Raw genomic sequence first — 25,914 nt, 5'->3', positions numbered from 1 at the left:
AAATGGACCAAGGCAATTACACTTTTTTATTAAACTGCACTCTATAATTTTATTTGCATAAATACATTCTTCGTGTTATTTTATGTATAAAAATAAAATTTGAATATTTACCGTGAATTTTTAAGGAAAATAAAATATCTTGAAAAGTATTGAATTTTTAATAATCATTTCCTATTTCTTTTGTACCTAAAATGATGCGAGAAATCAATTGCAAAAAATATAGAGTTCGATTTAAATCTGTTTCTGTTACTATAAATATCCTGTATATAAATCGTAATTAAAATAATAATATTTAGTACGAGTATTTATCAAAATTATATATTTGTTACAATAATTATGTCAAAATGATGTACGGCTTAACATTAAAAAGTACATAGAAAAATATTTAGACATTTATTTCGTTCTTAATTCTAGTTGAAAATTCTAATTGTAATCTATTAAGAATTTCTTCTCGTTGATACATCACTTCTCTATAACACAATTCCGAAAATATGATCGGACATTCATATTGCACCGTTTCAATGCACTTCGTGTCGTTAACACCGTCTCGATCGAATCTGAATTGTGAAATTGATTCCACTAGAACATGAATCAAAATTTCAAATTTAATCGATTTAAAAGTCTAATCGATTCGTCGGTATCATATCTAAATCTCAAGGACTTACAGCATCCGAATTTAGAGAAAAAACATGTATGATGTTTTGAAGTGATCAAATAACCATCATTATCTCGCCGTATAGTATAATGTCCTTGTGCAACATTTCGAATAATTGGTATATGACTTAAATGTTCTGTATATTCAACCGAATATTTCCAGTGATCATAATTACCACTATCTGCGATCACATTAAACTCTTCTCTATAGTTAAAAACAATGATTTCGGTAAATGATTAAAATAACGATTAAATGATTAAAAATTATTCGTGATTATTGTGTTCACGCACATTGTTGGATTTAATTTCTTCATATTACTGAAATCGGCTACGTACTCCCAAACGTGTATGGGATTCGAATTTTGAACGATACCTTCAAAAATTACTTGATGCTTTTTCTTATATATACAAAATATGTAAAAAATGAATAGCGCTAAGGTAGAATATAATATGTTTCTCGTTTTCCACTTCATCGGGTTAATGCCCATTTTTAAAATAAAAACGGAAGTTTGTTTTATAAACACAGTCAAATAACTGAATGTGTATTTATATGAATCGTGCGTCTGTCCTAAATTTAGAGAAGTTAACTACTTTATATTAAATTTTCAACAGAAAAATAATACACAACACTTACTTGTATACAAAATTTAAAACAAATCGGAAGAATTTGAACTTATAGTCTTTTTTTTAATGAATTTAGCAAAATGAACCAGGTTTTTTTTAATTTCAACTTTAAGGAAATTTGATATTGTGAACTTCCGCTGGTGATAGTGTTCCAGAGATACAGTTTTCGTTTTAAATATCTGAACAAGCACTCCGATGTTAGCTGTACAAGTACTGTCTCGCCTGTAACTTGCTTTTTTATACGCTGGCAACTTGTGTTGTTCCCACCACCATTTTCTATCTCTGTTATTGCGCCAACAAGTAGAAGTGAGAAAAAAAGAACTAGTTACACGATGCTAGCTTTCGGCAATTGTGCGCCATCAATCAGCTTTCATGTGAAACAAATTCTACGAGCTTAGTTCAAGTACTTATTTATTTATTTACAAATAAGCTACAATAAATTAAAATAGCATGAATCATTTTGTGTAATTTTTTCATTATTTTACATATGTATATTTATGTATGATAGCATAGTATTGTATAGTATTTTCATTTCTATACGCATGCGCATTGGAAATTATAGTTTTCGGAAAATGTCGAAGTTTCGTCTCTTAGTTTATAATCATTTATATACGGTGCACGATGTTGTCCAAAACACTCTCTAATTTTGTACGACATATGATATTAAAAAATAAACGATTATTTCATACATACGCAATAGCACCGATATTTAATTATAAACAATATAATTTATGTCCAAATTACTCATATTTACAGCAAACTCCTAATTTTATTACACAGAAAAGATGGAAAAGCAAAAAAACGAAGAACCATGTTAGTATATTATTAATTTTTAATATTATTTTTGAAAAAGGAATTGCATTTACCTTTTGGCATGAATATATATGTATTTAGAAAGATGATGACAGTGAAGACGAAGAAAGTGAAGACGAAAAGGACTTCACAGATGTAGATGATTATTTAAAAACTGCGCAGTCAAAAGTAATTGATATTAATGTACCTTCTCCTCGGTTAGATATTGTTGCTAAAGAAGGATTTGGAATGTCACGTGCGTACGTTATTAGTATTATTATTATTATTACTTAAACAATTTTTAAACAATTATTAAAGTGTTAGTGTAAAATATACAATTTTGTTATTTGTATGATATTAAACTAATTTGAATTTACATACATGATACATACGTTTTAATATACATAAATTTATTGACATTGTAGCACTATTTTAAATTTCTATGTGTAACTTTACAACATATTTTCTTGTAGCAAGATAGATCAAGCATATTATGACAATAAGATACGCATCAATGGAAAGAAATGTTTAAAGAAAAGTGTAATGGTAAGGGTAATTTTTGAATCATAAGAAAAAAATGTAAATGCTATGCAGTGCCATTCAATGAATTAAGATGTTAATAAAGTTAGATAAGACATTATCAAAGATTAAGTTGTTTTACATTTTTATATTAGAAAAGGATTATATGATAGTGTGAAATTTGTGTTTATTATTTGACTTTATAATGCTTATATGATCACCAACTTTAATAACATTAAGATTCATTGAAAGGCATAACATAATTAAGCAGGCAAATTAAATTATTTTTTTAATATTCAGGTTAGGGTTGAAGATGAAATTGATCTCATAATTGACAGAAGAAATACATTCTTAACAGTACATCGTTGTACTATATTAATGGTTAATGTAAGTGAAGGAAGCACCAAAATAAAATTACTTAGAAATAAATCCTTACTAATTGAGGATTATGATTTAAAGAATGCTATATCATGATTACTATTTTCAAGAAATATTGGGTAATGTAAAAATTTAAATATTTTCAATATAACTTAGCAGTTCATTAAACCTGCAAATATAATTACTTTTAACAGTTTTAGATAAATGTAAATGTAGTTCATTGTATAAATTTATTAAACAATATTTTAAAAGTACATAATACTAAGAATAAGAAAATAATTACTTTATTCATATCTTAATAAATTTCAGTTTTTTGATAAGGCATTTTCTATAATTTTATTGCACTGAAAAGATAATAGTAATTAAATATACAGAATAAATGTTGTAAATAATAAACTAATAACGAATCAATATACTTACATAACTCACACAAAGTATGCCATTTGACAACAAGTCATTTAAATTCTTTAAGACATTTGTAAGATTCGATGTATTCTTGATTTTCTATAAGCAATTTTGTTTAAATCTTGTTGAATATTTTATATACTTCAATCAATCATAGTTTATTAAAAGCTAAACTACTTACCTCTAAAACATATTTTTTATCATCATCGTTTAAAAAGGGTAAAATTGCAGCAGCTAAGTGGGATTGTTGGCACTGAAAACAGTATTTTATAATATCACTGAAATATAACGTATGTACAACTGGACATGAATGCAGCAGTTTTAACGCTTCAACGCAATTGTCTATTTGCTCTGGACTTGGATTTAAATCCATTTTTCTGAATGGTTCTGAAATTACTACTTGCCATCCTAACAAGTAGCCATTACAATTTACAATCACACTTATGTTTCGCACTTGTAATAAAATCTTTTTTAGTTCATTAATCTAAAAAAGGATAATAGTAATAATAGTAATAATAGTAATAATAGTAATAATAATAAAATATAATAAATTTTACAGTTGTAAGTTATGCATATGTGATTTTATACATATAAACTCTTACCATTAAAAATTTAGCTAATTGCGTTAAATTTTTATCCCATAAGGTATATTCGTATACTTCAAAGTCTATACATATTTGGGCAATAAGAATAAGTGCTTGTTGCGAATAATTTTGTGTCTTCCATAATATTTGTACTAATTCATGCTTGGAACTTGTTTCAAATGTATGTACATTGTATCCAACTCCTAATGATTCTAGTCTACCTATATACTTTAGAGACTTCATATATTCTCTGAATACCAAATGTTCCAGCATATTAAATAATAGAACAATTGAGTTACAAACATCGTATAATTAAAAACAAATGTATATACATATATACGCACCTAATTGTTTGAATATCGCGTTTAGTTAAATCTTCTAATTTAGAAGCATCAAGTATGGTTTGCAATACACATAGAGCTCTGTAACGAACTTCAGGACTGTGATCTTCATTATTTTCGCAGAAACCTATATTTATTAGAAAATTTGCTGACAATTCAAGATCTCCATACTCCAGAATATAACACAGTCTGGAAATACATTATGTGTATTGAAAGATTTCGAAGAGTATAAAAATTAATTTTTCGACTACAACTCTATACCTTAATAAATTATCATCAGAATTCGAATTTGGTTCAGAATTTGTTACCATTGAAAACGTGTCCGTTATACTTTGATTAAATTTCATATACTTAATATCTGGCTGTAACCATTCTTGCAACAATTCCATTCGCAATTTAACTATATTAATTGAACATAGTTCACTGATCGCTTTAACTGCAGAATTTATATCTGGTCTATGATCTGTAATGTATCGATATCTTTGTGGTATGCTTTCGTCTGTATACAATTCACGAACTAACTTGTATGGATTTCCAATCAATGATAAATAATTTGAGGTTCCTAAACCATGTGTACGTAAGATATGTTCTGATGTAAAGTGTAAATACTTGAATTTTATTTTCTAAAAAGAATCGTGAAAAATAAGTTAATGCGTTTAAATATTATGTGAATTGAAAGAAGGGAACATACCTCAAGCATTCCTTCTTCAAACTTAGTAGATTTCTGAACAGATAGTAGAGCATATTTATAACATTCTTCGACAGCTGCTACTTGATCAGCACCTAGTAAATAAGAGAATTTTTTTATTTGAAAAATGTAGAAAGTAATTTATAGTCATAAAATCTCAAAATACCTGGAGGTGTATGATTGACAACATAATATAACGCTGCTGTGCTATAATATAATGCATTCGGTCCAGTCATCTGTTCTATACATTTTTTTATATCGTTTAATAAACTACTGTTTTTCGGACAGAGACTCCATTTGTTTGTTTTGTGTTTATTTCCCCATGTACGTGTTATTTCTCCTTTAATGGCTAGTGTACATATGATATGGGGTTGTAATTTAAGAATAGGCGCTATATCCAACCACTTTTTGTAACTTTTTAAATTCAATTCTGGAGCTAAAATAGACAAACTAATGAAATATGTATAACATACAATATACATGATAAATGATCTATAATCTGTATAAAGAATGTAAAATTAAAAAATGTTTTACTTATAAAAGTCCATAATTCAATTTTAGGCAAAAAAGGTAATCGCCATACAGATATAGGTGGTAGAGATGTATATCTTGGATTAAGATGCATCCATTCATCGCGTTCTATTTGCGTCGGTTGACTGATAATAATTGGAAAAATAGAATTACATGTACAATCCATACAATGTAATGGATTATTACATACGAAACTTGTTTATTACCCTTACCTATTTCGAGTATAATTTTGTAGGAAACAAAAGTAATTTCTATGTTCAATATTTTTGTCTTCTATAAGATCCATAAGGATTATAAATATTTCATAATGATAAAAATTGACCTAAAATAATATATATACATATTTAGAAGATATCATACTTCATAACATTTCAATAAATTAGATAATCTTTTTACTTGTGATAACATAGTAATGATATAATTTTTTAAGGCAACTTTATCTAAAATTTTAGCAGCCACCATATTACACTTTCTTTTTAGTTCATATATTTCATCCTCGTCGATATGTAATTCTAAAAGTATAATTACAATTAACATTAAAATCAAATAAGAAAAAAGAATAATAATCATATTATGTTTTACCTTTCTTTCCATTAAGGTTGGATATATTTAATTTTGGATTCCATGATTTTACTATTGTTTGCAAATATATCAATAAGCAGTCTTGTATATTAAAACCAAAGTCAGTACAAAAATCTTGAAGTAAAGTAATCATATTATCGCCATTATAATTCATAATACGTTGCAATATGTCCCTTTTTCCTATTGCATCACTTGTTAAAATTTCTGCAAATATATTTCATAACACGCATCTTGTCAAATTTCAAAACAGCAACAAATTGACTTTTATAAAAAGAAGTGATTCCAACCTTTGTATGAAATAGAATATTTCAATAATTTCTGTGCCCAAGAGTGCAATATTTTATTATCCTTATAAGTTTTTAAGATTGATAGATTTTTACACAAACGGAAATATTCATACCCAAGTATTGATATTCTGAAGTGTCGAGTACAATCTAACTGATATCTAAGAAAACATATTTTTATAGTATTCTTAGTTTTTAGATTTACATTAAGTGATATACATACATTTTGCAAGTAGAAGAGATCCATTTGCACGTCTCTAATTCGGGTAACATAAATAAGCAGGATAACCCAAGATAGGGATCAAATGTTCGCGAACTTATTACCTTTTTTAACAATATTATTAAAAATTGATAATATACTGTTTTAATTTCTGTTAGTAAATCAGAATTTACGTCTATTAGAATATAAAAATTGAAATATAAAGTCTTCATAATCTGTAGCAGGCAATATTCATTATGCTCCACTTTTAATTTCCTCATTTTATCAAGTAAATTCTTTAACGACTCTTGATTGTCATCTATTTTTAAATATTCAGCATCTATATTACAGGAGTTTAAATAAAGTTGTTGCATGGAGATCATATCTCTAAATAATGATAGAATTAATTCGTCTGCAGCAATAGCTAGATCTTTATATATTGTGTATAACTTCCAATCCATTTTTGACATTTCTTCTTGTTTTGTATCAAACACACTTGAACCATGTTTGTTACTTTTATTAAAGCACTCCTGATACAAATTTATTCCAACAAATAATAACAACATAGACTGCAATTGATCTAAAACAGAATTTAGCAATTAATAAAAATAATACCTATAGACTAATTTCAAGATATTTTACTTCACAAAATTTTATGTTTATAATTTTGAAGTTAACTAGAATAATATTGTATGCATACCATCTGCACAAACACATAATGTAGAAGAAATTAAATTTTGTATAGTGATGACAATATCTTCATCCATTTTAATATGTTGTAACATCATTAAACACATTTTGAACATGTATGGACATTCATTTAATGTTATACTTATTCGTTCTTCTTTACATCTAAGCAGTTGTGCATAATAAAAAAGTCATTATATATTCTTTTAATTTCTTTATGCTCAAATATGTACTTATTTACCTGGCAAAATATTTAAATATATCTATATTTTTTGTCCACTCTAATAACATACATACAGCATCAATTTTTTGCATTTCAAGTAGGTCTGCTACTTTTATAATTTTTGTATACACAATAATAAAATTATCATTCTTTTGTATATTCTCTGAAATATTGACACAGGGAATTAAAAACGTTAGCAACCAATTGATAGTTTTATAATAAAATAATTTCTCTTACCATTGCATAATTTTTCAATATAGTTCTTCAATATTTTCTTTTTTTCTGTTGCATATTCTTTTATTGAAATGTTAATTTGAAATTCCTTTTTTAATACATACATTGATTTTATTTCGGCTATACTAACAATAATGCTATCATAGTAGTGAGATTGAACTTTATATTTTTTTGACATTCCCTGGAATTGTAATTTCACCCAACCCAACATTTCAACGTAATGTTCAATAGATTTAGGCATATTCTAAATACAAAATAAATATGAGTAAATGGTATTTAATCTTTAATCAATCTGTTAAGATAATAAAATGTTACAAGTTACCTTCAAAGTTAAACTAGCTGAAACATGATTTACAATTTGAATGCAGCAATGTAATAAAATATTAGCCTCCATAGAGTTTAATAATTCCATTACCTTTGTAACATTCCTACAAAATAATTTCTATGAAATTCAGATAAGATTTATTCAGATAAATTCTTTCGAATTTATACTTTTAATTCAATTTGTTTACCCTCTAGACAAATAGTAATTTGTACAAGATGACAATGCCTTCTTTTGTAATAATGGATCATTTTTAGTTATTTGTTGAATATCCGAAATCATGTCCTCATGATTTTCTTTTATTATACGATAAATTAATTTCTTTAAAAAAGAGAATAAATACATTAAATTTAATTTTAACTACCTCAATGTAAATTATTAAGTTACATATATTTTTAGTGCTTACTAACATCATTTATACCAACATGCTCGTATTTATACTTCTTTAATATAAGCTTTATTGAAACGTAGCTAACTTCTATTCTAATTTGAGATGCTAAAGTGTGGTCCAGATTACTACTTATTTCTGCCAAATTCACCATAATTGAACTCCATGGTACTGAAGCATTTTTTAATATTTCTAGTGTTTGTTGCAATCTAGTCTAGAATATAAATTAATTGAATTAGAATTAAATAATACATAAATCGAAAGTAAAGAATTTAACATCTATTTTATTATTTATCTTTTATAAGTATACTTCTATATCTTGAATTAAACCAATTATCACAACAACACGTCTTTCCCATGGAGCTTCTTCGCCTGACCACCAACTTTTAGAATTTCTCATTATTTTCTACAAAAATATCATTATAATCGAAATTCAGTATTTTTATTACAGTAATAAATAATGCGAACCTGTATATACGAAGAGAGAGTATAGTCATTTTGCAAAGAATTATTCAGCATATATTGTTTTAAAAAATGATTTATAAAATCTGGAATAATGTCAATATGTATCTTATCCAGTAATATATATGATACTTCAATAGGGTCTCCCATGTAAGCATCAAGAGATATTGTTAATCTACAAATTTTAATCAATATACTATGTATATATGGATGTACTTATACAAATGATTGAGAAACAATATATTACCTATATGTAACTTTCAATTTTTGTATATCAGACATGGCTTGTATTAAAGAAACAAATTGTTTCAAATTTGAATCATTACTTAAGTATTCATGGTGAATAACTAAAGAATGATGATTCTCTTCGAGTCTGAGTAATTTTATAAATTTATTACTAAAATCAATTCCAATTTGAGGCCATAAATTATGATGTAATTGTTCACATAATTTAACTTTCTTGCATCCCCAGGAAATAATTTCACATATGGCATCAGGAATAAAAGATAGTAAAGTAGGTATAAAATGTGATAACCATGGCCAAAGCACAGATGGAGATAATTTTTCATCAAGGGTTGAAAATATATCTTTTACAAAATTCACAGATATATGTTCCATTATGTCTGGGAGATGTCTGGACCAAATCAGTGTAGCAGCTTCCATTTCTCCCTATAGAAAAATAATTTTAATAAATTATATTACTCTGAGAATAATATAACTATGTAATGATCTTACTAGACTTAAATATGTCATATATTCTTTCATCAAATTCGCTCGTGAAAATCTTATCCATTCTTTCATAGTATCATCATCATAGCAATCAAAATCTTGTTTAAATCCCCAAATCAAATGAAATGTTTCTAATTTATGCAGTATACTATTAATTGAAAACAGAAGATTCAGATGATCTTCGGATACCATTTTCTAAAATTAGTAATATAGAAATGATTAATATGAAGTATACTAATACTAATTTATATACATATCACTATATAAAAATCATTTACTGCAGTATTTTCTGTTATCTTTGTCCGCGCGTATAAATAAATTTTTTTCATTTCTTTATATTGTGGTATAAGAGCCTTACTACAACATTCTACTATATGTTGCACATTTTCTATTTTATCTAATATACTAAGAAGATCATCTATTTGAATTAGATTGGAACCATTTTTTGTCCAAGGTCCAAACTTAGATATTAATAATGATGCTTTTGCAAAGTAAATAGATTCTGTGGACAAACTGAATTTTTTTGCAAAAATTTCAGCTTTATCAAACTGCTCTTTTCGTATTAAACGTTGTAACTGGTATTCCGGTAGACTTTCAGATACAGTCTTTATTCTAATTGTATCTATATACTTAATATTATTCTGAAAATTGTTTATCCCTTCTAAAAATAAAATTATTTCATCACGGGGATCCATGATTTCCACAAGATATACAGAGATAGGTACATCTATTTGAAACTTCTGTTCAAAGTCTATAAAAACAAATTAATCAATATTAATGAAAACATAGAATTGTAACTCATATCAATATATATTTTAAGTATATAAATGAATGTATACCTGGAAATGAAAGAAGACGCAATGTACATACATTATGTTCTCCATCGTTTGCTGCTAAAATAAGAATCTGACATAAACTACTATCAATATTTTCAATTATTGCGAAGTCTGATACTGGTTTTTGATATACTTTTAAACCAAGTAAAGTTCGAGGACATACCATATCCAATGTGTTATCCATACATAAACATAACATTGCACTATAATCAACGTTTATGGTCTATTATTATTAATTAGTATAGTATTACTACCATAATTCATGAGATTTAACTCATATATAATATTTTGAAAAATATTGATAAAAAGTTATACAAATACTTACATATTATTCTTAAAAAATTTTACTTTAATATAACTAGAAGATTTTGCATTAAAATTAATATAATGCTCACTGGGCCATAAAAACAACATATTTGAACACAATATAGCTATTGATATTTCTTCATTTATTACACCTATAGCAGCATATATTACCTATAAAATAATTATGTCAATATGTTTTGCCACAGTGTGTAAAAAATAAACATAAATTTCAAAGTACCTCATTATTAACAAAACCTTTAAACAACTGTGCACATTGAACTAATTCTGCAACCTTCTTTACTGTTATATCATCATTTTCATTTGAAATAGCAGCTTCGATAATTTTATAGTTGAAATTTGATACTCTAAAATATTGTTATTAGCTGTATTCAACTATTATATTATAATTTCATATAGTTACCTATAAATAGTTCCACTTTTTGCAACAAGATATACATTAATATATTGATCACATTCATGTTGTAGAAACATAGTTACTATAGGATCATCATCTTTTGTTACATTTCTATAATTAAGAAGAAATGAGTGTTTGTATGCTCATATAATATTTGTATATTTTAATATGGTTTTACACTTACTTTGTAAAAATTACTTCTTGAGATAATAAATGAAGACAATATAAAATTCCATTTGACAATACAACAAACAGATATAAACCATTGTCAGAAATACAGTAACATGCTATTAGTAATCCAAAACTGACACTCAATAACATTTCTTCACACGTTTCATTTTCAAATATAGTAATTGATTTATCAATTGCCACACAAACTCTTGAATATTGCACAGATGCTAAAACATTTGGTTGTTTCGCTACCTTTCGAAAGTAAAGAATTATTATATATACGTTTAAATTTCAATTGTACAACAGGAATCATAGAATGAGTAAACATATGATAATGTATAATATCTTAATTTTACATACAAGTTTTATTAATAAAATTAAATTAAAAGACTTATATGGAATTCAAATCAATTAGTACTAACTGTTTGAACATCAGTATACAAAATCTTGTCTTAATAAAGCAATAAACAATAACTTACCTCTCCGTCAGATTGTATCGTGGCCAATGTAAAGGTTTCGTACAACGAATCATTATTTTCTGCGACTATTCGTGTACCAAAATTCACTGTTTCTTCGTCTTTGTCAAATCCTGCTAATACTTTATTCCACAACGCCATTTTACCGCGAAATACTTACGAAAATGTTAACGTTTGCGCGTAGATTTAAATACTTACATGTCGCGACATCTGCATAAAAACACAGACGAAGTATAGGATAGACATAGCAAACAATGTTAAATTTTGTCACACGCTCTCGGGGGACTTAGGACCCCCTTCCTATTTTCATGTCACACCTTGTCATACCGACTTAGGCTGTTTTTACATGGCAATTCTATAAGTGATAAGAAATTAGAATCAAAAATATTGAATACAGACTTAAAACGTATCTTTAAAATTGTGCACTATAAGCAATTATGAGTATATATAAAAATGTGATATTGAGACAAAAAAATAAAAAAAAGACACGTCTTTTTCTTATTTATTCATATTTATTTATGCTCTGTTGGTAACGTTGTAAGTGACATGAGAATAGTAAGAGGGCTGCATTATCTCTCGGCCCTGGACAAAAATTTACATTGCATACTAATCTACCTATATCTCGTCGGTGAGGCTGTGCTATGTACTTCTGTCATAACAATACACTAATGCACACGTGATTTAAGTAAATTTTATTAAAATAATAATTGTACGAATTATTTTATTCTGTGATTTAAATATTAGAGCAATAAAGTGCAGTGAATATGTAACTATTCATTTTATAATTTAAGTACTTTTAATGCGTAAATGACAAATGAAAACTTGAATTAAAATGAATTTGAATTTATTTTATATAATACTAAACCAATGAAGTTATATATTTGTGTATAACATTTATGTCTAAAATTCATGTGAAGATAATTATTTATAAAAATGGATATTTTGAAGGCAGAAATAATGAAAAAACGTAAGCAGTTGGAAGAAAGCAATGTTTTGGTAATATTTTATATCATTATATTTTCTGGATATGAATATTTTGTTCAATTGGTTCAACTTCATCAATATTGCAGCAAAATAATAAAAAGTATTTCAAAAGGAGTGACTTAATATCTAAAGATACAGAAATAAAAGAAGTGCAAAACAATAATGACGAGGACATTAAAGTGAATACAACTCAACAGCAAGAAGAATGTGTAATGGATGGTAGTTCGGAACACTTAACTTTACCTAGGCATGAAGTAATTAAAAGATTACGTGAAAGAGCCGAGCCGATATTATTATTTGGAGAGTCAGAGATTGAAGCTTTCAAGAGATTAAGAAAATGTGAAATTTTAGAACCTGAAGTGAACAAAGTATTTACATTTATGTTGGATTATATTAAATTTATCAGTTAAATACGTAAAGTAGTTTTTATGTTTTCCTCATTTAAGTTTTTCTGAATTGTGCATAATAACTATTTTGTGCATCATTTTTTGAAAACATAATAATATACTTAAAATTACAGGGTTTCCGAAATGACTTCCAAGAAGCTATGGAACAAGTAGATCAGGCATATTTAAATGAAATACTAGCTTCCTCAAAGCCCCAAGATCGCAATGGAAAAGGAGATGTAAATGTACCAGATGAAGGAGTTACTTATGAAGACTTACAAAAAATGTCTATTAAACTAAATAAGGGCGACAGGGACTTTGATTTAAATGTCATTACACAATTCATACAATTTTTAGTACAAATGTGGGGTATTCAATTAAACAGTCGAAGTACAGCAGAGAAAATGAGTACTAGAGGAAAAATGGCTAGTGCCACTTATGCACAAACCAGGGAATACTTAAAACCACTTCTTAGAAAATTAAGGAATAAATCCTTGCCAGAGGATATCACTGATAGTTTGACTGATATTGTAAAACATTTACTTGAACGCAATTACATATTGGTAAATATAAAGATCAATATAATATCTAATTTTAGTGTAACAGAATTAATAAAAAAAATAATTGATTATAGGCAAGTGATGCATATTTACAAATGGCTATAGGAAATTCTCCGTGGCCTATAGGAGTAACTATGGTAGGTATTCACGCACGTACTGGAAGAGAAAAAATTTTCTCCAAAAATGTGGCACACGTAATGAATGACGAAACTCAAAGGAAGTATATTCAAGCTTTAAAGAGGTTGATGACTAAATGTCAAGAATATTATCCAACAGATCCATCACGTTGCGTAGAATATTCCAAGACATGAAGTATATAAAGAAATATATATTATGGAATGTAAAATATTTAACATTAATAAAAAAACGTGAATGTAATATTTAGTTTATTTTTACATTTGTATCATAATATACATAAAATTAAGGAACTCATTTTACTAAGTAAATAATAATATTGTATTTTTAAATAATATCGTATTTTTTCTTTGTACTACACCTTTGAGGTAATTTATAGAGCATTCTTAAAAATAAGAACACTATTTTATACTGTATTGAAAATGCTTAAACAAATGCAGTGTAAATAAAATGATACTTTGATATTACTCCGCTTCATTAATTTCTTTGAAATGTTTTGTACTAAATTTTATTTCATTTCTGAAGACATTTTGATTGACTTATTTACTGCAGCTTCAACTGCATTCATCATTGATGCTCTATAAATTTATTTAAGAGAAGTTATAGTGATTCAAGTAAGTATGGTTTATTATTGTTAATTTTACTTGTACTTACCTAACTTGACCACATTCCATAGCATGAACACCTGTAATTGTTGTACCTCCTGGAGAACATACTTCGTCTTTCAATTGACCTGGATGTCTACCTGTTTCTAATACCATTTTACCAGCTCCAACTAACACTTGAGCTGCAAATTTTGTTGCCATAGGTCTTGGAACACCCATTTTTACAGCACCATCTGCTAATCCTTCTATGACAAGATAGGCCTGGGAATTGTTAATTATAAGTATATTTTAGATATTTAATAAATATAAAAAGATAATAAAACTTTTATTCAACTTACATAAGCAGGACCAGAACCTGAAAGGCCACCTATAGCATTCATAACAGATTCAGGAACACTTTCAGTTATACCAATATAAGAAAATAATGTTCTGATCATGTCTTCATCTTCCTTTGTTGTGTTCAAAGAACAATATACTAAGAAAGATGATAATGTTATACAATCATTGTTATCATTCTATTTATAAAATATTTATTTACCTGTTATTCCTTCTCCAACCATCATAGGAGTATTTGGCAAGCATCTAATTATCCTAGGATAATTTTTAGGATAGTTCACGATCTCTTTGAGTTTCTGAAAGCATTTTTAGTTGTACGAATATTTTCTTCAAAGTTTCATGAATATTATTAACATGATTTAGTTTTTACATTATGTAAAGTATCTAAGGGAATGCCCACAAGTACTGAGACAAAAAGTGGAGAATGTTTCTCTTTCTTAATTGTTGCTTTTAGTCCATCGAGCGCGTCATTAAGCATCTGTGGTTTTACTGATAAAAATATGACATCACAATTGTCATATACTTCTCCATTTTTCAATGTAGCATGCGCACCTAACTCGGTCCAAAAGCCTAAAGTTTTATTTGTACGTGCAGATACCCAAACATTATTTGGATCAAAAATACCTGTAAGAGAATAATAATAAATTATCTGAAAAAAGAAACAATTGTTTCCATTATTTATAAAGTATTACAGAATATATACCTTTCCTAATCAATCCAGCACCAATGGCACTTGCCATATTTCCACCTCCAATGAAACCAATTTTAATTGATTCAAAATTATATGTAGTCATGTTGATTTCTAATAATAAATTTAAATTAAAACATTAAATATTAATTATTATCAATTGTAAAATATATTTTTTTAGATATTTGTATTTATGAATAACGCTGTTTTATTAATTAATAAATTCAAATTAAATGAATTATTCATACGTATATGTGAAGTACAATATAAAAACTTCATTTGTTTCTTATTCTCTTTAAATTCAATTAAAGAAAGCTTAAAAAAAAACTATAAAAAAATTGAAAATTGAGATGATCATAAAAGACTATAGTAATCTTAGCAAAAACTATGAAAAAAGTAGATAAATAAATATTAACCGATAAATTATTTAATAGGGAATTTAAACAGAGAAAATCCTTTTAAATAGAGAAATTTTCTACACTTTTAAGATGTTCATAAAATACAATATAAATACAATATGCATTGGTGGGAAATACTACATATTTAGAAGCATATGTATACTAAAAAATAACCTATTCAATTTTTTAAATATGTGCTTCATACATTTTTAGTTACTCTCAGTTTTTTATTTAATTATAGTGTATAACACATTATATATAGTAGAAAAAGAAACAAAAAGCATTTAACTTGATGTCTTTTATTTCTACTTTACCCTTTATCAGATTCGAGACTGTGTTTATTACGTTGTGTTAACACGTGTGATGTTATATTGTCAATGACAATTAATTATTATCTTTTGTATTTAATAATAATAAAATTAATAATAAAATGTACAATATGACATAAACATTTATAAATTAACTTAACTATATTTAAAAGTATTAAATTAGATCTATTATAATGGGGAATTGTATACGGAGATTACTAAAAAGGTTACAGAAGAAAAAATGCTCTGAAAAGTAATGTACATTTTAGAAAGTATCAACAAAGATCAATGAATGTAATAAATTTTCATAATGATTTTCTTTTAGAATTATTATTTTATTAATTGTCGGCCTTGATAATGCGGGAAAAACATCCGTTTTGAATCGTATAACTGGTGGTATGATCCTTAATATTAAAGATAAGTTCTTTTTTTTAAAATATAAATATTCTGTCAGTTTTGAGAGATTAAACGTATTTAAACGATTTTACTGAATATTTATGTCTTCAATTTAATTTATTATTTGTTTTAATTTTCCGGGGCTATTTAATTACGTTGGTAAAAAATCTTTTTAAAAAGGACACAAATAAATCATAACAAATGTTTACTAAAGGTAATGCTCTTTTAGGGGAAATACTATTTTTACATGCATAATATATAAGAATATTGAAAACAGTCATTGTATTTTACTACTTAAAACTGACAGAATATTTACATTCGTCTAATAATCATAGCTATTGTAATATTATATTCAAATATATTAAAATCCTTGACATTTCTGCAAATAACATACATTGTTTTAGAATCAGATGAAAATGTATTACCTACAATAGGATTTCGAACTGTGTCTTTAAGGTATAAATCTTATATAGTTAAAATTTATGATATTGGTGGTAGTTCCCAAATTCGATCGTTATGGACAAAATATTACAGTGGCGTAAGTAATTGATAAAGAATTCTTAACTATTCCCATAAGTAGAATTACATTTTAAAGGAATATAATAACACAGTTTTTGTGTATCTCTTTGCTAACAAAACAGAATTTTAAATATTCTTGTCTCTTCATTGCATCTTTTAGATACATGGTCTTATATATGTGGTGGATGCTAGTGATATTTCCCGTCTTACAGAAAATAAAGTTGTATTTGGTGAATTAGTTTCACATGAATGTATTTCAGGAAAACCATTATTATTGTAAGAAAGTTAAATGTATCTTTACGCTTACATATTTTCTTTCAGTCACAGAACACCTTTCGTAGGCTCAATACGCACCAATTAAATTTGCACAAATAATTCATTTATGTGTGATGTTCACACTATATTTAAATAACATATATTAACATTTACATATATTATTTTAACGTTATTATAATATATTTCGATAATAGGCTTGCAAACAAGCAAGATATAAATGGATCAATTGATGAGTTAGATCTTGTTGAAAACTTGGATGTAGAACATGTAGCAAATACTATGAAATGTCCCACAAGAGTGGAAATATGTTCATCCTTAGAGGGAGAAACTCAGTTGAAAGATAACACTATAGGAATTAAAAATGGATATAAGTATGTGATCACTCTTTATATAAGTTTTTTAAACTTACTCAAAGTTTTTTTTTTAATTGGCAATGAATTTATGCAGATGGTTATTGGATATAATTGTAAAGAATTACACTGTATTAAACAATAGACTTAAGGATGCACAAAATATTCAAACTGTAAAAATTACCGAAGTACAAGATACAGTGTCTGATACATCATCAGGAATATCATCACATTCTAATCCATTTAAACCAATTCAAGAACTAATCGCTAAAAAGGTAAAATTTATATTCTTTTATTTTTATATTTAACGAAAAAACATTTTCCTATATTTGCTGTAATTTCAGCAGGAATTTCAACCGGCAAGTCGTTTACATAATGGTATGTAATTGTCGATATGTGACTAATAAATAGAACTTTATTTATAAATTCTTTAAAATATTTATAGGGGTAGTTGGTGGAAACAAATTGAAACAAATGTTTATGCATAGAAATAAGACTGCTCCATTTACTACTGAGGAAACAGTCTCTGAACTTGGAGATATATCGGATAACACTAAGCCTATTAAAAAAATGTTGAATACTCATAAGAGTGTTCAAACTCTTTCACCATTAAATCCAGTGATACAAAACGCATTTTCAAATACAATTATATCAAAATCAAAGCGTCCACATACAGCGCCAGAACATTCACAATATGTTATCAATAGAGTAACAGTAATTAATATTCCTGGACAAGTTACACAGGAATAATACTAATTACACTTCGATAATGATAATAATAATAACAACAACAACAACAACAACAACAACAACAACAACAACAGGGACCATTATGAACAAATTTGATGATAAAAAGATATATGAAAATTGTGTAACACAGATATTTTTAAAACATTTTTATTTCTTGACTAGAAATCGACTGATGATCATTTATTTTAAGTGATTTCTATTTTTAAATATAGAATAAAACAATTACGAGTAATGTTAATTTTACATTGTGACTGTTTCTTTGTGCATGATGAAATAACAGAAAAATAAACATTTATAGAAAAATATTTTGTAAGTATGTATATGTATATAAATTCATACAAAACTTGTCTTTTTTTTATATCTTAACTTTATTGTATAAGCTTGTATACAAGTTCATGTACACAAAAATTTCACAAATATATGACTTACACAATATGGACTTAAAATGTCTATAGTATAAAGATATTAAAAAATTTTAGATTATATTATAGTATTGCATGAAATTTCATACAAAATGCTGTAATGCCTGAAGCATGTATTATCAGCACATACTTTTATCACAATTTACAATAAATATTGTAAATATTTCGCAACATCGTTTTATATCGTTGAGCAATTACTTTATAACATTAAGTAATAGACTCTAATACATTGAAAGATTATACTGAAAATTGCTACAATAAGGAACAATGTATTTCACATAATATGAGGACAACAATCATTTTCGAATCAAGTACTTTCTATAAATCACACTACGTACTTAAATGCAGCAATAAAGATATAGGAGTTAAACAATCAAAAGTAACATTAAAATTATATAATTGAATTAGTAAGTATTTAAGAATTGCATACTTTTCTTATGAAAGACTGTTATATCACCATATCGAAACTTTTCATAGATTTATACTAATGCCATTTCTTTATAAATATAGTAATTTTGGTCATGGTAACATCGCACTTTTTTCTTCACATACTAATCTATTTCATTTACGATTATATTTCAAACTACGAAGCCACATAACATTTTATATTCCAGCTGACAATTCCAAAAGTATGTGCATATTGCATTTTCTAATGATCTAATTACATAGAGCATAAGTTATTTTTTCTCTTTTTTAACGACAGATAAAACTTGAATATTCGTTGTAATTGCACCTTATATAATCACAACTACTTTAATCAGGCAAGTAATATTACGTTTAATACTAAATTGAAAATATTTCATTTTTTTTAAATGTAAGATAGGCTATTGCTTGTTATGTAAAGACACAAGTTTTGTCATCTCGACATTTTGTACAAAGCAATAAGCAGATTATATGTATTAATTTCTTAAACTGCTTTCATGATGGCTAAAAAATACATTTTTGTAAACATACGTTACAACGGCGTAGGTAGTATACAAATTACCTATCAAATTTTGCTTGAAAGCAGCAATCACAAAGGCAATCAATTCTTATTATATATCACTTCTTCGCTGCAATAATGACACAACTCGAAATTTAATGTTTTTTGTGTTATTGATATAGAAAAAAACATTTCTTATAAATTCACAACACTGAATGATAATGATATAGTACTTTTGTTACAGTTTAATATCATGCCAATTTGCATGTGAGTACAACATTCTTACAAAATTATGATTCAAAACGTACAAACCCGTTTTTTCAGAATGTTATAAGTATGGTGGTGTCACTTTTGAAGCAAACGAGCAATAGTATAACACTGCCAACTTACTTTTATTTTGCATTTGTACTTACTTCATACTTCACTTATTCTAATATGCTGAGTATATTCTGATAAACTTTTATATGACCGTTATTACATTCATTCCAACTTCATATAATGGCTTAAAAATGACTGAAGTTTACAAATAGAGATTATATTCATACAAATATCTAAGTATAAATCCTGTGAAAGATATAAGCTTTATAAAATTTGTTCTTAAATTGTATGAATACAAAACTTTATGTATACTATAAAATGTATTATATAGTATTGCTATAATGCTTTGTCCTCTAGGGCAAGTTTTGCAGAATATAATGGCAGTTTGTGTATGTAATAAATGCTATCTTTTAAATGCTATGCACTTTAATCACACTATAAAACGAGAGTAGCATAGACAAAATATCACCATTTAACTCTCAACAATAGTGCGATCGTTGCAATAAAGGTACATACAATCTCATGTATAAAACGACTACACCAATCCATTTTTCGGGAATGTAAATTTTACCAAGCGAGTTAGCATTGATGTAATACATGGTATTTGTTTCTGTTGGTGCATTGTTATGTTGTCAGGAGTATTGGACTCGAAATCAATAGAAACTCTCTGGCATACAAATGTGAGCAAAGTCAGTATATCGTATCGAGTACCGTTTTCACGTAATTCTGAGCACAGTGCTTGCATAAACCAAGAACCACGAGTAGTATTTCTCCAAGAATAAAATCCTGTAGTTTGAATATAATTTTGGTAATTCTTAAAAATTTAGTTACAACATTTATTTATAACTTTTAAAAAATATATACCTGGTATGGTAGAATAAGCAATTAAAAAGTCTGCATGAGATGGTATACGAAATGAAGAAGCTGGTTGACCATCAGTTTCAGTACGATCTTTCAGTGTTACACCACCATCCAATTTATCTCCTTGACAAGCTTGTATAAAAAATAATTTTGGTTTCCCTATTAATGTTGGACACTTATCAGCTGTAAAATGACCCCAAATAGAATCAGGCTTGTACGAAGTGTCGTGAGCATACAATAATCCTAATTCTCCATGGCTTAATATAGCTACAATTAGACAGTCATGTTGAGAATGGTCCATACTGGCAACTGTAAAATCGAAATCGTGGTTTTTTAAAAATGTGTTCAATGCATCTTCCCTTGAACATTAAAATCTCAAACTCAAAAAGGAAGTTTAAAATTATAAAAGGGTAAAACATCGACTAAGTACCTCTTTCTAAATTTCTCACTATATCTCTATATGTTGAATTATGAAAATCATTTACTTCGAAACCAAGATTTTTTAATGTATTAACAAGATTTTCACAATCCACATTTGTTCCAGATCTAGGTTTGAGATGTGCAATAGTGAAAAATTCATGATTAAAAATAATAGCTAATCCACGTTTTGAGTGATTCATGTTGTAATGTGTGGCATAACGTTCTGTGGGTGCCGTTTGTAAAGGGCCAATGAGGGGACTGACGCTGTTTCTGTAAAAGAAAGAGCATGCCTAATATCTGGGTATATTTAACTAAATATTAAAACATAAGATGGGAATAACATAATTTTAAGAATTTATAGATTATCTATTTTTCTAATGAATAATGAATGCTTTAGATAATGTTCGTTTGTATTTCAACATTATTAACATATCTTTATTATTGTTTAAGAAATGATAATAATTTATCTATTTATATTGACGTTCCTTGCTCTATTGTCACATAATATATGACATGTGAGTAATCAAAGGCATTCTCAAACAATAAACAAAATAGATAATCTTAATTAAGGTTAAAATAGTTTCATGCAATCACGTTATGTTTATTGGTTCATTCACATGTTACACAGAAAATAACGCAGAAATATCGAAAACATCAACATTCTTTCAATATAATAATTATTGACTATATACTTTCAAGCATATTTCGAACATACCTGGAACATCCGAAAGCATCTCCCACATCATTACTAATTATATTACTATCGTTAGAATCAGCCTCTGTTGAACACATGGTCCTGCTTTTGACAAGATTTTCAAAACAAGAAAGAAAAATATTAGTGTAAAAATGCACTCAAATCACAATTTCCTGACGCAGAAAGTACGAATAGTGACGCACTTCAAATGCGCGTCGTAACGCACATACACCAATGGTCAAAATAGTTCTCCACTCTACTTCACAATCCAGGAATTACCAGTTGAAATGAAAACCCTTTCTCTTACATCGCGGTATTCAATACATACTGTAAATATAGTATATTTTCACCAATATTGTAGTATTTATAAAATTTTTTAGATACCACATTATTTATTAACAATTATTGATTAAAAGGAATTTTAATCATGTTTTATTTCTTTATATGGATGTAACGATAAATCTAAATAAAAAGTCGTTAGATCAGTACAATTATATTATTTAGTGTTTAATTTAAAAAATCAAATATTAATTATTAACTAAAATTATATATGGTTTTACTAATATTAATTATTAATTAAAGTCCTTAGTATTAACCTTACTAAACAATAATTATAGTTTACCATATTCTCGATTAATATTTAATTTTATTAATAGAGTAAATAGATGTATAACATTTTCAGTAAGCAAGTTCAAAGGATTTATAAGAAACCTAATCAAATTCCCTGATAATTGATTTTTATAAACAAGCAATAATCGTTAAGTAGGTGAAAAAAACGACAAAGGCAAAGCTGATAGATTTCTTTCTTTTACCAGTAAATCTGGGGATCTATATACATAACATTTAACCTGTCAACCGCTGTATATTTTAGTAAGGCATTAATAGTAAATAGCTTGTGCTGTGATATCGTATGATGGTTGATTGAGACTTAGTTGAAATATATCATACTTATTGTCAACAATTCAAATGCATTGTTGAAAACAAAGAAACATTTAATCAGTTATTTGGTTGGTTGCTATGCGACACAGACTTAAGATTTAAGTCGTGTATGCGCACAAGCTTGAAATACTTACGTAGTACGCATCGTGAAACGGTGGTTTTGTTCTATATTACAACGGTAACATAGGGAATGACATTATAGTGGTAAAACATTTTCTCACAAAATTTTGTTTTATCTTTAAAATTTGCCAAAAGTCCTTCTCGCAAACATTGTTCTTGCTTAAAAGGAAGCTATCTGCAAAATTTCAGTCCCATTGGATCTGTCGGGTTTTCGGAAGTACAGCCAAAAATTGTATTTCTGTAGTTAGTATTATCATACACGAGGTATATTCTAGTAAATTTTGCTTTCCAACATGATTTATTAATTATTATTTGTGAAATATCCAATTGAAGTTCCTACAGTATTGGCAGTACAGGTACTAACATTTCGTGTGCAGTGATTTTATAACGAAAAATTTATGAACGTTGGTGTTGTAGGAAAAATGAATATAGATTGGTAATTTGTAGATATCATATATTATTTATACCTACCTTTAAAATTTTAACTGCAATTTCGACGAAAATTCTTAATACTTTTGATAATAAAATTTTGAAAATATTTAACTATATTTTACAGCAGATAGTAGTAATCTATTGCTAATAAATTTTTAAATTATATTAAATTATGAATTATAAATGTTGTGTAATTTATGGACATATAACAAGCAAAATAGATTTTACTGTCAAAACAAATTGAATATCTTATTATACTATAAAAATCTATTATTAATAATGCCATAAAAAATAATCTACCTATTTATTTGGTACATGACTAATTTTTGTAATATTCGTGCCATTATGCAAATTCTGATGATTTCCATATTATGTACCATTATAATTTTATGTATATAGTATTGCAACAGTTCATATTTTTAAAAATATATTTCTTTTAAATGGTCAGATCATAGGAAAAATGATCTAAGAATGGTACAAGCTTTCAATATTTTATGACTTTTTTATTGAATGTTTCTAACTGATATTGAGAAACAATGTAGTGTCTGTCATACATATTATAAACTGGTCTTTATGTATTAAAATTTTTTTATGTGAATGTAACCAATGATATTTGTGTTCATTTTTTTGTAACACACACTTTTTGTATTAATTTACACAAGTCTGTACCAGTCACTTATGGCGATTGTGATAAATGCAAAGACAATCAGTTTTTGTATTGACTGATGAAACATTATTACTTATCTATGAGATTTTGATATGAACTATGAAAATTTGATAGATAGTAATTTTAAGTAAATTTATAAAAGCATTTATTAGTATAAAAACGTTGTTGCAGGGGCAAAGAAATTTGATCATTTAATTTATTGCATTCAATGTTGAATTTGAAACTTTTCTTTTTGCTAGATGTCTGTATTAATATATTAAATTAATTCATCATACATTAGACCTTTCTTATCTATCTGTCTACTGTAATTTTTATCATATAGTACAATTGGCTATAGTAATCATATACTCAAGGAAATATTTCAAATTCAAAATTCAATTTAAGAAAATGTATTTCAGTTGTTTTTTATGCACAGATTGCAATTTTATTTATTTATTTTGGATATTCAATATTTTCAATTTTGATTCCCATTGATAACATTGAAGGTAGAAATAGTGATTTAATACTTATGAATCTATTAAAGTAATCTTTGCATACTCAAAATACATGAAAAATGTAATTGATATTTAAAATTTTCACAATTTTATCAATTTTTAAAAATTCTTTATATAATCAAAGCTTGGTCCATATCCATTTTGATAATTAATTCTACGATATCTAAAATTTATACAATATTTCCAACCAATTAACGGTACCTAAACTACATCAAATTTTTTATGAACTCTGTTAAACAATATCTGATATAGCAATAACAACAAAGTGAAAATATTGATTATCCGCAAATACCTGTTATTTCTTTAAATAGTCTGTGTTTTACTTAGTTTGTCAGACATGGTAAGTTTGCCATAAGAAGGTACAGCCTGTGTTATGTTACATGAAAATATTTTATTTTCTTAGTGCAGTTCTTCAGGCCTTGGATAAGACAACATACATGACCTTTGATCGTTTAAGTGTTCTCAGTAGCGCACTGTGGGATCGAATGATAGGCCTCTTAACAAGAGATAAATAGGTATGTAATCATAAGGTTGTAGAGATTTATAATAATCTGAAATTCCATGAAATTAAAATTCATATTAAAAAAAGAAACCCCATTTAATATAAATGCGTAATGTAATAATATTTACTATTTAATAACACTATTTTTCTCCTCTTCATGATGTTTCATTTCATTCTTAATATCTTTGCAATATAAAATTATCTATATTTAATACAATGAATGTAATTCATTTGTGCAGTTATTTATATATTTTAATTATAAAGTTGTAAATGATAACAATAGATTTGGTACTCAGAGTTCTTATTCATTCAAATTTTATTTTATAATTTGTGTATTGATATTCCTGGAAAAATAGTAGGTTTACTCTATAGCATCAGATATTTATAAACCTCTACAACTCATAAACCAAGACCATGTACTGTGTATTTTAGGGTATTATTAGGTAGGTATAGGTAGACATTGCCTATTTACAAACGCAATGATGTTGCGTATGCCTACTTCTTGGCAATCCTAAGTAAAGCTTATGGTTTGAATAAACTTTTTTTTAGATAATTATGTCTTTAATAAGTAAGTAATAATTCTATCAGAAATAACAGTGCAA

The 25,914-nt window shown here is 26.8% G+C and overlaps 7 protein-coding genes and 1 long non-coding RNA gene across 16 annotated transcripts in view; 4 read left to right on the top strand and 4 right to left on the bottom strand.

Moving 5' to 3' along the window:
• Positions 1-302: 302 nt before the first annotated feature.
• On the bottom strand, positions 303-2,295 carry LOC116427808 (uncharacterized). Of its 2 annotated transcripts, none has more exons than XM_031978585.2 (5): positions 2,145-2,295; positions 1,289-1,560; positions 946-1,241; positions 666-859; positions 303-579 (listed from the first exon to the last, which is right to left on the bottom strand). In XM_031978585.2, exons 3-5 carry the CDS (start codon positions 1,140-1,142, stop codon positions 386-388), a joined length of 585 nt encoding a protein of 194 aa, XP_031834445.1. In that variant the 5' UTR covers positions 1,143-1,241; positions 1,289-1,560; positions 2,145-2,295; the 3' UTR covers positions 303-385. The 2 variants fall into 2 exon arrangements, with proteins under 2 accessions (XP_031834445.1, XP_031834444.1); XM_031978584.2 differs by having other exon boundaries at positions 946-1,222.
• Positions 1,828-12,797, top strand: LOC116427807 (mitochondrial transcription rescue factor 1). 4 transcript variants are annotated; one of them, XM_031978581.2, is made up of 5 exons: positions 1,828-2,091; positions 2,173-2,330; positions 2,544-2,616; positions 2,890-3,086; positions 12,779-12,797. In XM_031978581.2, the coding sequence occupies exons 1-4, from the start codon at positions 1,900-1,902 to the stop codon at positions 3,061-3,063; spliced, it is 597 nt and encodes a 198-aa protein (XP_031834441.1). In that variant the 5' UTR covers positions 1,828-1,899; the 3' UTR covers positions 3,064-3,086; positions 12,779-12,797. The 4 variants fall into 4 exon arrangements, with proteins under 4 accessions (XP_031834441.1, XP_031834443.1, XP_031834442.1 ...); XM_031978583.2 differs by lacking the exon at positions 12,779-12,797 and adding an exon at positions 3,607-5,276; XM_031978582.2 differs by lacking the exon at positions 12,779-12,797 and adding an exon at positions 3,604-5,276.
• On the bottom strand, positions 3,187-12,110 carry rod (kinetochore component rough deal). Of its 2 annotated transcripts, none has more exons than XM_076370902.1 (31): positions 11,834-12,110; positions 11,368-11,606; positions 11,190-11,294; positions 11,007-11,133; positions 10,788-10,939; positions 10,466-10,665; positions 9,905-10,377; positions 9,633-9,821; positions 9,145-9,566; positions 8,904-9,072; positions 8,746-8,841; positions 8,458-8,649; positions 8,238-8,368; positions 8,048-8,153; positions 7,729-7,969; positions 7,510-7,654; positions 7,282-7,433; positions 6,606-7,161; positions 6,386-6,543; positions 6,099-6,302; positions 5,913-6,028; positions 5,729-5,838; positions 5,520-5,641; positions 5,152-5,421; positions 4,989-5,080; positions 4,559-4,920; positions 4,301-4,486; positions 3,975-4,206; positions 3,554-3,856; positions 3,388-3,471; positions 3,187-3,311 (listed from the first exon to the last, which is right to left on the bottom strand). In XM_076370902.1, the coding sequence occupies exons 1-31, from the start codon at positions 11,969-11,971 to the stop codon at positions 3,273-3,275; spliced, it is 6,111 nt and encodes a 2,036-aa protein (XP_076227017.1). In that variant the 5' UTR covers positions 11,972-12,110; the 3' UTR covers positions 3,187-3,272. The 2 variants fall into 2 exon arrangements, with proteins under 2 accessions (XP_076227017.1, XP_076227018.1); XM_076370903.1 differs by having other exon boundaries at positions 11,368-11,602; positions 11,834-11,977.
• Positions 12,423-14,355, top strand: Prp18 (pre-mRNA processing factor 18). The gene is made up of 4 exons (XM_031978570.2): positions 12,423-12,826; positions 12,901-13,182; positions 13,335-13,763; positions 13,835-14,355. Exons 1-4 carry the CDS (start codon positions 12,764-12,766, stop codon positions 14,069-14,071), a joined length of 1,011 nt encoding a protein of 336 aa, XP_031834430.1. The 5' UTR covers positions 12,423-12,763; the 3' UTR covers positions 14,072-14,355.
• On the bottom strand, positions 14,130-16,387 carry P5cr (Pyrroline 5-carboyxlate reductase). Of its 3 annotated transcripts, none has more exons than XM_031978572.2 (7): positions 16,237-16,387; positions 15,540-15,638; positions 15,207-15,460; positions 15,039-15,132; positions 14,839-14,975; positions 14,550-14,761; positions 14,130-14,473 (listed from the first exon to the last, which is right to left on the bottom strand). In XM_031978572.2, the coding sequence occupies exons 2-7, from the start codon at positions 15,628-15,630 to the stop codon at positions 14,404-14,406; spliced, it is 858 nt and encodes a 285-aa protein (XP_031834432.1). In that variant the 5' UTR covers positions 15,631-15,638; positions 16,237-16,387; the 3' UTR covers positions 14,130-14,403. The 3 variants fall into 3 exon arrangements, with proteins under 3 accessions (XP_031834432.1, XP_031834433.1, XP_076227020.1); XM_031978573.2 differs by having other exon boundaries at positions 16,128-16,274; XM_076370905.1 differs by lacking the exon at positions 16,237-16,387 and adding an exon at positions 15,941-16,110.
• Positions 16,335-18,790, top strand: LOC116427801 (uncharacterized). 2 transcript variants are annotated; one of them, XM_031978568.2, is made up of 8 exons: positions 16,335-16,483; positions 16,556-16,626; positions 17,031-17,164; positions 17,306-17,421; positions 17,616-17,792; positions 17,869-18,046; positions 18,116-18,149; positions 18,217-18,790. In XM_031978568.2, the coding sequence occupies exons 1-8, from the start codon at positions 16,425-16,427 to the stop codon at positions 18,519-18,521; spliced, it is 1,074 nt and encodes a 357-aa protein (XP_031834428.1). In that variant the 5' UTR covers positions 16,335-16,424; the 3' UTR covers positions 18,522-18,790. The 2 variants fall into 2 exon arrangements, with proteins under 2 accessions (XP_031834428.1, XP_031834429.1); XM_031978569.2 differs by having other exon boundaries at positions 18,119-18,149; positions 18,217-18,789.
• A 299-nt stretch (positions 18,791-19,089) lies between these two features.
• On the bottom strand, positions 19,090-22,331 carry LOC116427803 (caspase-1). Its single transcript, XM_031978571.2, has 4 exons — positions 22,180-22,331; positions 21,475-21,734; positions 21,048-21,353; positions 19,090-20,969 (listed from the first exon to the last, which is right to left on the bottom strand). The coding sequence occupies exons 1-4, from the start codon at positions 22,254-22,256 to the stop codon at positions 20,719-20,721; spliced, it is 894 nt and encodes a 297-aa protein (XP_031834431.1). The 5' UTR covers positions 22,257-22,331; the 3' UTR covers positions 19,090-20,718.
• Positions 22,332-23,485: 1,154 nt separating this feature from the next.
• Positions 23,486-25,914, top strand: part of LOC116427810 (uncharacterized) — a 5,079-nt gene continuing 2,650 nt past the window's right edge. Inside the window, exons 1-2 of the long non-coding RNA XR_004235158.2 lie at positions 23,486-23,573; positions 25,214-25,325. This is a non-coding gene — a long non-coding RNA (uncharacterized LOC116427810). The remainder of the gene's footprint in view (positions 23,574-25,213; positions 25,326-25,914) is intronic.

Source organism: Nomia melanderi, chromosome 9 (assembly GCF_051020985.1).
Source record: "Nomia melanderi isolate GNS246 chromosome 9, iyNomMela1, whole genome shotgun sequence".
In the NCBI taxonomy this organism is placed as follows: domain Eukaryota; kingdom Metazoa; phylum Arthropoda; class Insecta; order Hymenoptera; family Halictidae; genus Nomia; species Nomia melanderi.
Note: the sequence above shows the minus strand (reverse complement) of the source record. Positions and strands in the feature narration are given on the sequence as shown.